General features: G+C 36.8%; 1 protein-coding gene across 2 annotated transcripts in view; it reads left to right on the top strand.

The window, feature by feature from the left end:
* The window catches only part of BRINP3 (BMP/retinoic acid inducible neural specific 3), a 486084-nt gene extending 482521 nt beyond the window's left edge, over nt 1-3563 (top strand). For both annotated transcript variants that reach the window (XM_055419914.2, XM_088845071.1), the window contains one exon: nt 2290-3563. In XM_055419914.2, the coding sequence (XP_055275889.1) occupies nt 2290-3406 (1117 nt within the window). In that variant the 3' untranslated portion in view covers nt 3407-3563. The remainder of the gene's footprint in view (nt 1-2289) is intronic.
* Nucleotides 3564-13423: the final 9860 nt, after the last annotated feature.

Genomic DNA, 13423 nt, shown 5'->3' with positions numbered 1-13423 from the left:
AACCCCTGGGCAGCCTCCTGGGAGAGTTTTCTAAGAACTTATTTTTAAATTTGGGAAAGTTAGAAATGATTTTAATAGGTGTAGTTTCCCAGTCAGTGTTTTTCAGTGCAAGAGACAATTAGAAGGAAAATGTTTTGTGTTTTCATTGAGCTTAATTAGGTTTTACCTTCTATTCTAGGTCTATAGAAAACAGTTGCATTTAGGACTCTGGAAAAGAAAGGTTTTTAAAATATACATTTACTGAAATTTTTATATAGATTTCATTGTGCAGATGTCAAGAATATGTTGTGTAACTCCACTTCCTGCATCTTGGGAGTTAGGTCTTCACAACGGTATGAAATATGAAGTTTAGTGCTTTAACTTTCACTGAAAAATATGTGCATTGAGAAAATGTTCCTTTAATTTGTCTGTGCATTGTATCTAATATTCATTAAGTATTAGAGCATGTGATCTTGCAGCATTCTGCTAGGCCCAAGATCTAAAGCTGCAACCAAAGCATATATGATTTTGGCAATTTGAATATTATACTTAATGGGATAAATGGAGTATAAACAAGTAAGTACACAATATAACATTTTAAGTGGAAAAAGGCACTATGTAGAAATATAAGTAAATATTATGAGTAGGAATAAAACAGTTATTCAATTTATTTGGAAAAAACAGGGAAGAGTTTCCTTAAAAAAAAAAAAAAGAGTGTTATATCACAATAGGAGAATGAGCAAGGACCAAAAATGAATATGTAACTCAAATATTGTTCTGAATGTGACAATAAAGTGTTCTGATTGATTATTTACACATTCATATCTGTATTTTGCTGCATATACAAATTCTTTAAATGGTAGCAATGTAACGTCTAAAGGACTGGGTACAATATATACAATTTGCAGAAAATCTCATATGTACTGAATAATAAACACTGGCAAGGCATAAAAATACCAAAAAATACACAATTTTTGGTGTCTACTGTGACACAAGCTCTGTACAATAGTCAAAACACATGCAGCCAGTCTGAGGCAAACTATTTCTCACAAGAACTTAATATGGAAGATATTACTAACTTGAGCGCTATGTCACTAGAGTCGTGTTGACTCTTTGCCACCCTATGGACTGCAGCCCTCCAGGATCCTCTGTCCATGGGATTCTCCAGGCAAGAATACTGGAGTGGGTTGCCATGCCCTTCTCCAGGGGATCTTCCCCACCCAGAGAGCGAACTCCCATCTCTTGTCTCCTGCATTGGTAGGTGGGTTCTTTACCACTAGCACTACCTGGGAAGCCCTTTACTAACATAGGTCATTCAACATTTCCATTATTTTGCAGCTAGTATGAGAACGTAGAAAGATAAAAACAAAGAATTATCTGATTACACAGCCACATGCTTTTCTTCAATTATTTTACTGAGATTTTAAACACACCAAAAGAATTTGAATAATGTGGGAAAAGTGAGATCTTAAATTTGCATGAAGATTAGCCTGATTTCTAAATATAAATTTTAAAATGTTAATTATTCAAATCAAACCGATTCAACTAACACACTTAACCCTTATTAAAAGAACTCATAGTTGGTTTTAATGAGATATCTTCAACAATTTTCTTAAGCAGCCTGGAAGGATAAAAATCAAACATGTTTTAATATTTTCCCTCTCAGTGGGTACTTGTTCTCTCAATGTTGATGAAACCCTAGGATTTGAATCCATTGATTGACTCTTTAGAGTTTTTTTAATTTCATTTTTTACTTTCTATTTAGGATTCCTGCTGCATAGTGCTCTATGAAGCTGAGTGAATGTACGAACAATCATTTAAGCACTCTAATTCTACTGCAGATATTTAGTGATAAAATAAAAGACAAAAAGATAAAAATAAATAAAAAAAGCATTTTATTTCCTTTTGTTGGATATCATTTCAAAACTAAAACAAACCCGATTATATTCACAATCAGCTTTCAAGGACACTAATGAGATGCCATGCAATCTCTTCAGAAGATATTTCATGCAGTTTTCCAGTTCAAATCAAATGTATCTATCTTTAATCTTATTCAATGGTGAACGGAATATGTATATAGAATTTAAATATATAAATATTATATAAGTATATTTATATTGTTTCAATGGTGAACTACACGTATTTTTTTTTTTTAAATCTCAGTTAAATAAAAGACTGGAAAGGTCCTAAGAAGGTAATAGTGAGGCTTTCAGACACAAGGTAACTTGACTGCAGGATACACAAACACACACACACACACAAACGAATGCTTTTGTATTAATATAGTTTCCTTTTGTTTTCTGTTTCTAGAACTTCAACTTACTGGCTCACTCGCATCCAGTCTTTTCTCTACTGCAATGAGAACGGCCTCCTGGGCAGTTTTTCAGAAGAGACGCACTCCTGCACGTGTCCCAACGACCAGGTGGTCTGCACGGCCTTCCTGCCCTGCACGGTGGGCGACGCGGCCGCCTGCCTCACCTGCGCCCAAGACAACCGCACCCGCTGCGGCACCTGCAACACGGGCTACATGCTGAGCCAGGGCTTCTGCAAACCCGAGGTGGCCGAGTCCACCGACCACTACATCGGCTTCGAGACTGACCTGCAAGACCTAGAGATGAAGTACCTGTTGCAGAAAACCGACAGGCGGCTGGAGGTGCACGCCATCTTCATCAGCAACGACATGCGCCTCAACAGCTGGTTCGACCCCTCCTGGCGCAAGAGGATGCTCCTCACCTTAAAGAGCAACAAGTACAAGTCGAGCCTGGTCCACATGATCCTGGGTCTCTCTTTACAGATCTGTTTGACGAAAAACAGCACCCTGGAGCCCGTGTTGGCTGTCTACATCAACCCCTTCGGAGGCAGTCACTCTGAGAGCTGGTTTATGCCTGTGAATGAAAACAGCTTCCCCGACTGGGAGCGGACTAAGCTGGACCTCCCCCTGCAGTGTTACAACTGGTCGCTGACTCTGGGGAACAAGTGGAAGACGTTTTTTGAGACCGTGCACATCTACCTGAGGAGTCGTATCAAGTCAAACGGCCCCAACGGCAACGAGAGCATCTACTACGAACCCCTGGAGTTTATTGACCCATCCCGGAACCTGGGTTATATGAAAATCAATAACATTCAAGTGTTTGGCTACAGCATGCACTTTGACCCGGAAGCCATCCGGGACCTGATTCTGCAGCTGGACTACCCCTACACTCAGGGATCCCAGGACTCAGCACTTTTGCAGCTTCTAGAGATAAGAGACCGTGTAAATAAACTCTCCCCACCCGGTCAGCGTCGTCTAGATCTCTTCTCCTGCTTGCTTCGTCATAGACTCAAGCTGTCTACTAGTGAGGTGGTGAGAATCCAATCTGCTCTGCAGGCGTTTAATGCCAAATTGCCAAACACAGTGGATTATGACACGACCAAATTATGTAGTTAACCATACATGTCAAGCACAACCCAAAATCTTGAAGGAGTTTTTACAGTGCTTTTGTGGAACAGTTTATGTTTGGAAGAGTACCTTTAAATTGTCTTTTCAATATCTGTCTTATATCCGTCAATAACGTTGGATGGCAATTTACACACATGGACTTGCTGACAATGAATAAATTATACTGCAGTTTTGGTTTCTGAATGAAATAAATACTGACACCAGTCTAGAAGACATTCTACTTTTTACAATAAATTTCATTTGTAATTTTATATGTTCCGTGGCAATGCTTTTGTGCATTACATCCTCTAGAGGGAACATAAAAAGATACCAATAAAATTTTGTAGCTGAACAGTTATTAAAAAGAAATGCTGTGGGATTCCTTTTTTCCATGAAATGAGTTCTATTTTGATATAGCTTGTTAGAACCTGGGGAAAATTCCCAAGATTTTTTAATTGAAACATTTGACGGTTCCTTTCAAAAGCCTTTAGGGAAAACCCAACTAGGTAGAATGCCTAGCATTCCGTTGTATTTTTACGGTTAACAGCATAATGGCAGTGCTTTATTGCCTGTACTTATAAACCAGACACCATCATTATTAAAATAAAGACAAACTTATTTCTCAACTAAATATCCAAACATTCTGGCAAACACACAGAAAGTCAGTGTGCTTATAAGCACATCATGGAGAAAGTAAAACCTTCATTTCCTCAGCAACTTGCTTTGTCATTCTCTTTCTACTTTCTAATAACCAGCAATCAGCATACTCTACACACTCATTTTCATTTCAAGTACTAAAAGCCTAGTTTTTCCAGTACTTTAGCAATGTCAATAAGATAACATTTCTAGAAATCATAAATTGTAATGTGCTGGTGTAAAATAAATGGTCAAATAACTAATTCAAGTGTAAATAGACATTTTTTCCTCTCAGAGAAACTAGTATTACTAAAATACATTTTGAAGTACAAATTCTTTCAATACAAACTATTTTTAGTCCAAATTTTTTGCTTGAAATTCCGTATTACCAATATGCAATATTAGATATATGGGGCTTCCCAGGTGGCACTAATGGTAAAGAACCTGCCTGGCAATGCAGGAGACATAAGAGTTGCAGATTCCCTGAGTCAGGAAGATCCCTTGGAGGAGACCATGACAACCCACTCCAGTATTCTTGCCTAGAGAATTCCATGGACAGTGGAACCCAGCCAAGCTACAGTCCATAGGATCTGAGAGTCAGACACAAATGAAGGGACTTATCACATACACTATTAGATATATAATTAATGTTTTTTATCTAATGAACTTAAGGTGTGTTTTTGTTTATATGTATGAATGTGTTTGTAAAGTATGGTGATGCTCTATATCACTCTTCTCTTATTTAAATATTTTATAAACATTTCTTATAATTTTGATCAATGCACTATTCAGCCTAGGTTTCCTGCTGAGGTCATGAAGTTGTTTCTCAGAGCACAAAGAAGGGAACCTATGACATGATTGAACATAGTAAGACTGATGATGAAAACATCACATCCACATTCTGTATTCTTAAGCTGTTTGTTTAGATTCCAAAGCATTTTAAGAAAAGGTAGCTCAAACATCACATACCAATTCAGTCACCATTATGGCATAGCCTTCTAACCCCTGCCTGGATAACCGATTTTGTTTCTTTAATCATCTGATTATTTCCCCCTTACTTTTGCTATTATCAGTAAATCAACTGAAAATATACACAATTATTTAACACCATTTTTCTGATATCATAGCAGTATACTTTTTATTTGTATAAAATATCTGACAACACTAGGCTATAGATTATCATTCCCATTTTCTTGGTTGAAGAAATACAAGCAGAGGCTCTGAATGGTATGTCAAATTACCCAAGATCACAAACCAGTAAGTTAAAAAATCAGCCTTACAACACAACTTTTCTGGAATGAATTGTCTTCTTTTCAGTGTGCCACTGAGCTTTAAATGAACCATCGTATTTCTGTATTTAATCTCATTACATGCACAGGTTTATGATGAAACAAGGATCGTTTATAAAATTGAGGTCTAAATCATTATAAAACACATACCTTCACAGTACATCAGAGTAATTAAATAAACCAGAATGTATCATCCAAAATTGATCACCCATAAAATGACCAAGCTTATCGAATACAGATAGACCATATATTTAAAAAGATATTTGCTATAAAAGTCAGAATTGCAACTAAGACTTTTTCCAGAAGCATTTTGGAGGCCCAGATGTCCAAAGCCACGGATCTCAGAAACCACCTGAGCAATGTATGCGGTCACCAGTGGACTCAGAACAGCAACCATTCTTGGAACCTAAGGAAAATGTCAGCAATCCTACTTTTATTGCTCAGCTCACTCTGTGCTAACAGGCTTGTGATAGAGAAGCTCCTATGGCTAAAGGTAAGGATATACCTGGATAGGGTGACTAGGGGTTTATCCTGAGACTTGGCATGTGTTGCCACAGAAGGCTATTGAAAGATGATTGATCATCTTCATTCTGCCTTGGTAACAACCTCAGTGAATATTCAGTATGTCTGACTCCATTTTTCCCTTGAAAGTGGAAAAGTAATATGAATGTCTTTCTCTGACTGTTGGGTCTAACATGAATAATATGAATACAATGTAAGTAAACCTACCAAGCAGATTCTAAAGCACTATACAGATTTAAAGGATAAGTGATCAACGTCTTTTAATATTTTTGTTTCTCATATGCTACCAGTAAAGTCAAACAAGCAATAGACAATATAAAATCTACTTAATTCAACATTCATTTATTAACATATGGGAAAAATGCTTTATGATTTTGAAAATTTTTAATAAAAATAACTTTATTCAAAATCTTACTTAGATCAAAAGTTGAAAAATCATATTTTAAAAGACAGGATTTTATTTCTTTTTTGATATTTCTAATATAAGCTTCTAAATTAGGGGTTAATTGACCTTAAAATATTCAGTGAAATTTGAAATTCTGAAAATTCAAAAATGTATTGAGAATACATTTTGTTTCCAGAAACATCTCGTATTGCTCTAGATATTTTGATGACTATCGTAAATTTGACTTGCTTTCCTGTTTCTGTCCCAAGTTGACTTTTTGCAAGTTAATCAGTATTGAAATGATCATTGTCAGCTCAAAAAAAATTTCTGAAATGGCTGATGGTCTTCCCTGATTTAAATAGTGCCAGAAAATTGATTTTCCTTTCCCCCTCTTTTAAAAAAAATTTTTGATGACTCATCAGGATGTAGAAATAAATTGGAAGGAACCAGGTCCATGTATTGCTCTCTAATCAGGTATGCCCCCTTTTTGTAAACATGCCTCCTTCTTTCTTTATGGAGGCTATTTAAGATCTCCAGTTCGAACAGATCTAGAAGATAAATAATTTTAAAAAAAATAAGAGCAAAAAAATACTATATATATATGTTTGTTAAGTGGGAATTATAGAATATAGGAACTCACCTGGATGGAAAGTTCAAAAGAAACAAAAGAGACCATAGCAAAAATCAACAAAGCCAAAAGCTGGTTCTTTGAGAAGGTGAATAAAATTGACAAACCACTAGCCAGACTCATCAAGAAACAAAGGGAGAAGAACCAAATCAATAAAATCAGAAATGAAAATGGAGAGATCACAACTGACAACACAGAAATACAAAGGATTATTAGAGAATACTATCAGCAATTATATGGCAATAAAATGAATAACCTGGAAGAAATGGACAAATTCCTAGAAAAGTACAACTTTCCAAAACTGAACCAGGAAGAAATAGAAAATCTGAACAAACCCATCACAAGCACGGAAATTGAAACTGTAATCAAAAATCTCCCAGCAAACAAAAGCCCAGGTCCAGACGGCTTCACAGCTGAATTCTACCAAAAATTTAGAGAAGAGCTAACACCTATTCTACTCAAACTCTTCCAGAAAATAGCTGAGGAAGGGAAACTTCCAAACTCATTCTATGAGGCCACCATCATCCTAATCCCAAAACCTGGTAAAGACCCCACAAAAAAAGAAAACTATAGGCCAATATCACTGATGAACATAGATGCAAAAATCCTTAACAAAATTCTAGCAATCAGAATCCAACAACACATTAAGAAGATCATACATTATGACCAAGTGGGCTTTATCCCAGGAATGCAAGGATTCTTCAATATCCGCAAATCAATCAACGTAATACACCACATTAACAAACTGAAAAATAAAAATCATATGATTATCTCAATAGATGCAGAGAAAGCCTTCGACAAAATTCAACATCCATTTTTGATAAAAACCCTCCAGAAAGTGGGAATTGAAGGGACATACCTCAACATAATAAAAGCTATATATGACAAACCCACAGCAAACATTATCCTCAATGGTGAAAAACTGAAAGCATTTCCCCTAAAGTCAGGAACAAGACAAGGGTGCCCACTCTCACCACTACTCTTCAACATAGTTCTGGAAGTTTTGGCCACAGCAGTCAGAGCAGAAAAAGACATAAAAGGAATACAAATTGGAAAAGAAGAAGTAAAGCTTTCACTGTTCGCTGATGACATGATCCTCTACACAGAAAACCCTAAAGACTCTACCAGAAAACTACTAGAGCTAATCAATGATTACAGTAAAGTTGCAGGATATAAAATCAACACAGAGAAATCCCTTGCATTCCCATACACTAATAATGAGAAAATAGAAAGAGAAATTAAGGAAACTATTCCATTCACTGTTGCAATGAAAACAATTAAATACTTAGGAATATATCTACCTAAGGAAACAAAAGACTTGTACATAGAAAACTATAAAACACTAGTGAAAGTAATCAAAGAGGACACGAATAGATGGAGAAATATACCATGTTCGTGGATTGGAAGAATAAATATTGTAAAAATGAGTATACTACCCAAAGTAATTTATACATTCAATGCAATCCCTATCAAGCTACCAACAATATTTTTCACAGAACTAGAACAAATAATCTCACAATTTGTATGGAAATACAAAAAACCTCGAATAGCCAAAGCAATCTTGAGGAAGAAGAATGGAACTGGGGGAATTAACCTGCCGGACTTCAGGCTCTATTACAAAGCCACAGTCATCAAGACAGTATGGTACTGGCATAAAGACAGAAATATAGATCAATGGAACAAAATAGAAAGCCCAGAGATAAACCCACGCTCCTTTGGACACCTTATCTTCGACAAAGGAGGCAAGAATATAAAATGGAGAAAAGACAGTCTCTTTAACAAGTGGTGCTGGGAAAACTGGTCAGCCACTTGTAAAAGAATGAAACTAGAACACTTCCTAACACCATACACCAAAATAAACTCAAAATGGATTAAAGATCTAAATGTAAGACCAGAAACTATAAAACTCCTAGAGGAGAACGTAGGCAAAACACTCTCCGACATAAATCACAGCAGGATCCTCCAAGACCCACCTCCCAGAATATTGGAAATAAAAGCAAAAATAAACAAATGGGAGCTAATTAAAATCAAAAGCTTCTGCACAGCAAAGGAAACTCTAAGCAAGGTGAGAAGACAGCCTTCAGAATGGGAGAAAATAATAGCAAATGAAGCAACTGATAAAGGATTAATCTCCAAATTATACAAGCAGCTCCTGCAGCTTAATTCCAGAAAACTAAGTGACCCAATCAAAAAATGGGCCAAAGAACTAAACAGACATTTCTCCAAAGAAGACATAAAGATGGCTAATAAACACATGAAAAAATGCTCAACATCCCTTATCATCAGAGAAATGCAAATCAAAACCACAATGAGATACCATTTCACACCAGTCAGAATGGCTGCTATCCAAAAGTCTACATGCAATAAGTGCTGGAGAGGGTGTGGAGAGAAGGGAACCCTCTTACACTGTTGGTGGGAATGCAAACTAGTACAGCCACTATGGAGAACAGTGTGGAGATTCCTCAGAAAACTGGAAATAGAACTGCCATATGATCCAGCGATCGCACTCCTGGGCATACATACCGAGGAAACCAGAATTGAAAGAGACACATGTACTCCAATGTTCATTGCAGCACTGTTTATAATAGCCAGGACATGGAAGCAACCTAGATGTCCATCTGCAGATGAATGGATAAGAAAGCTTTGGTACATATACACAATGGAGTATTTCTCAGCCATCAAAAAGAATGCATTTGAATCAGTTTTAATGAGGTGGATGAAATTGGAGCCAATTATACAGAGTGAAGTAAGCCAGAAAGAAGAACATCAATACCGTATATTAACGCATATATATGGAATTTAGAAAAATGGTAACCTGAACCCTGTATAAGAGACTGCAAAAGAGACATAGGCATTTAGAACAGTCTTTGGGACTCTGTGGGAGAGGGTGAAGGTGGAATGATTGGGGAGAATGGAATTGTAGCATGTATATTATCATAAGTGACCAGTCCATGTTCGACGCATACATTTTCCTCTGTTCATTTCTTTGCATTTGTGCTTTTTTTAATAAAATTCTTTTTTAGAAATAAAAAAAATAAATAAAAAAAAATAAATTAAAAAAAAGAAAGAAAGTTTCAGAAATCCAGTAGAAAATATAGCTTTTAAATAATGAACTTGGCTTAAGATTTTCAGAAGCTACATAGATGTCTTCCAAATCCATGTAACAATTGAAAAGAACATACCAAAAAAAATCAACCTTAGAGAAACTGAAAACAACCTCATTCTGATTTGTTTCCTAGAGCATTTAACTGGAATAATAATTCTTTAGGAAAAATGCATCTTCCCTATGCATCACCTGTCCATAGATAAGGTGCTCATAATTGAAACTTCAGAGTCACAAATGTTAAACTTGCAATATTCTTTGGCAATCATAGTGCAATCATCTGACATATTTTTAAAATTTTTATGTATGTATTTGGCTGTGTCAGGTCTTTTATTGTGGTGCACAGTTTCTCTAGTTGTGGCCTGCGGAGTCCAGTAGTTGCAGCGCATGGGCTTAGTTGCCCCACAGCATGTGGCATCTAGTTCCCTAACCATACTTTGTATTGCAAAGCATGTTCTTAACCACTGGACCACAAAGGAAGCCCCTCATCTGAATTTTTAAAACCTGAGAGTTTACTGAGCTCCTTTCTACAGCTATCAACCTTCTACTTTCCTCTTCTCCATCTGTCATCACAGTTACATTTCTACCTCCAGGATCTCCTAGAGATAGACATGTATATTATAATCCAATCACTGTATAATACTCTAATATCTGGAAATTTTTCTTAGCTGAAAATTTTTACAAACATCTCCATTTCTTATATGAAAGCAACATTAACTATTTTAATGAGCTATGAATGAATTAGAATATCCATGTCAAATTATTTGATATTGAGGACATGCTGCCAAGTTTGGTAAATTAGTACATATAAATGAAATTCAATCCAAAGCAAAAATTCCACACTTGAAATTATCTCATGTGCTGGCAATCAGAAGTCTAAATGATTATTTAATGACTGAAGTACTGTTTCATTCTATGATCATACAGTATAACTGTCAAATAAAACCATACTACATAATCCTTGATTACTTAAATGTCTATGCAATATGTACAATAAAGAACTGTTCAGAGAGCATAGTGAATTCAAGGATTTTGTGGTAACCTGGTGAACTGATCCCAGGTTTCTAACTTTGCCTCTCCCTTCAATCACCATTAAAATGGCATCAAGAGTCCTGAAAGAATCTTCAAAGTGCAAGAATAAATAGGAAAAAATGAGCCTAATAAAATTAGCTATTTATTACAGGAAACTGGAATCAGCTTAATCATTTTACATAGAAGGAACTTGTGATTTTGAAATGTAAATTTTTCCTCTTTTATAATAAATTGGGCAATTTATTTAAAAGTTATCCATTCCAAGTCATTAAAATGAGAGAAAAAAATAAAGATTTATCTATAGATTGATGGTACTCTACACTTATGTAGGTTATGAGCTTTTCTTGTAGCTCAGCTCATAAAGAATCCACCTGCAATGCAGGAGACCCCAGTTCAGTTCCTGGGTTGGGAGGTTCCCCTGGAGAAGGGATAGATGCCCACTACAGTATTCACAGTTCAGTTCAGTCTTTCAGTCATGTCCAGCTCTTTATGACCCCACGGACTGCAGCATGCCAGGCTTTCCTGTCCATCAGCATCTCCTGGACCTTGCTCAAAATCATGTCCACTGAGTCGGTGATGCCATCGAATCACCTCATCATCTGTCATCCCCTTTTTATCCTGCCTTCAATCTTTCCCTACCTTCAACCTTTTCCAGCATCAGGGTCTTTTCTAAGGAGTCAGTTCCCTTTCATCAGCTGACCAAAGTATTGGAGCTTCAGCTTCAGCATCATTCTTTGCAATGAATATTCAGGACTGATTTCTTTTACTATTGACTGGTTTGATCTCCTTGTTATCCAAGGGAGTCTCAAGAGTCTTCTTCAACACCACCGTTCAAAAGCATCAATTCTTTGGCACTTAGCTTTCTTTCTAGTCCAACTGTCACATCCATACATGACTACTGGAAAAACCATAGCTTTGACTTACGGACCTTTGTTGGCAAAACAATGTCTCTGCTTTTTAATATGCTATCTAGGTTTGTCATAGCTTTTCTTCCAAGGATGAAGTGTCTTTTAATTTCATGTCTGCAGTCACCATCTGCAGTGATTTTGAAGCTTGAGAAAATGAAGTCTTTCACTGATTTCACTGTTTCCTCTTATATTTGCCATGGAGTTATGGAACTGTATGCCATGATCTTCATTTTTTGAATGTTGAGGCTTTTTTTTTTAGAAAGAAATTTTATTTTATGCTTTGAAGTTAATATTTAAAATAAATACCTGTTATTCAGCTAAGACCACTGCCAGGTTTTTCACTCTCTTCTTTCACTTTCATCAAGAGGCTCTTTAGCTCCTCTTGGCTTTCTGCCGTAAAGGTGGTGTCATCTGCACTTCTGAAGTTATTGATATTTCTCCAGGCAATCTTAATTGCATCCTGTGCTTCATCCAGCCTGGCGTTTTGCATGATGTACTCTACATACCGATCCTGGGTGTTCATTGGAAGGACTGATGCTAAAGCTGAAACTGCAATACTTTGGCCACCTCATGCGACGAGTTGACTCACTGGAAAAGACTCTGATGCTGGGAAAGGTTGGGGGCGGGAGAAGAAGGGGACGACCGAGAATGAGATGGCTGGCTGGCATCACCGACTCTGTGGACAAGTTTGAGTGACTTCCGGGAGTTGGTGATGGACAGGGAGGCCTGGCGTGCTGTGATTCATGGGGTCGCGGAGAGTCAGACACGACTGAGCGACTGAACTGAACTGAACTGAACTCTACATATATGTTAAATAAGCAAGGTGGCAATATACAACCTTGTCATACTCATTTCCCAATTTTGAACCAGTCCATTGTCCCATGTCTGGTTCTGTTGCTTCTTAATCTGATATAGATTTCTCAGGAGGCAAGTAATATGGTCTGGTATTCCCATCTCTTTAAGAATTTTCCACGTTTTGTTGTGATCCACACAGTCAAATCCACACAACTGATCTACACAGCTTTGGTGTAATCAATGAAGCAGAAGTTGATGTTTTTCTGGAACTGTCTTGTTTTTTCGATGATCCAGCAGGTGCTGTCAATTTGATCTTTGATTCCTCTGCCTTATTTAAATCCAACTTGAAGAGCTGGAATTTCTCAGTTCACATACTGTTGAAACTTAGCTTGGACAATGTCACAAACCTCTGTTTCTCAGGCACTCTATCAGATCTAATCCCTTGAATCTATTTGTCACCTCAACTGTGTAATCATAAGGGATTTGATTTAGGTCATACCTGAATGGTCTAGTGGTTTTCCCCACTTTCTTCCACTTAAGTCTGGATTTTGCGATAAGGATTTCATGATCTGAGCCACAGTCAGCTCCTGGTCTTGTTTTTGCTGACTGCATAGAGTTTCTCCTTTTTTACTGCAAAAAAATATAATCAATCTGATTTTGATATTGACCATCTGGTGATGTCCATTTGTAGCATCACCTCTTGGGTTGTTGAAAGAGGGTGTTTGCTA

Source organism: Moschus berezovskii, chromosome 17, assembly GCF_049115385.1.
Source record: "Moschus berezovskii isolate FMDL1 chromosome 17, NW_MosBer_1.0, whole genome shotgun sequence".
In the NCBI taxonomy this organism is placed as follows: domain Eukaryota; kingdom Metazoa; phylum Chordata; class Mammalia; order Artiodactyla; family Moschidae; genus Moschus; species Moschus berezovskii.
This window is presented reverse-complemented; position numbering and strand designations above follow the sequence as displayed.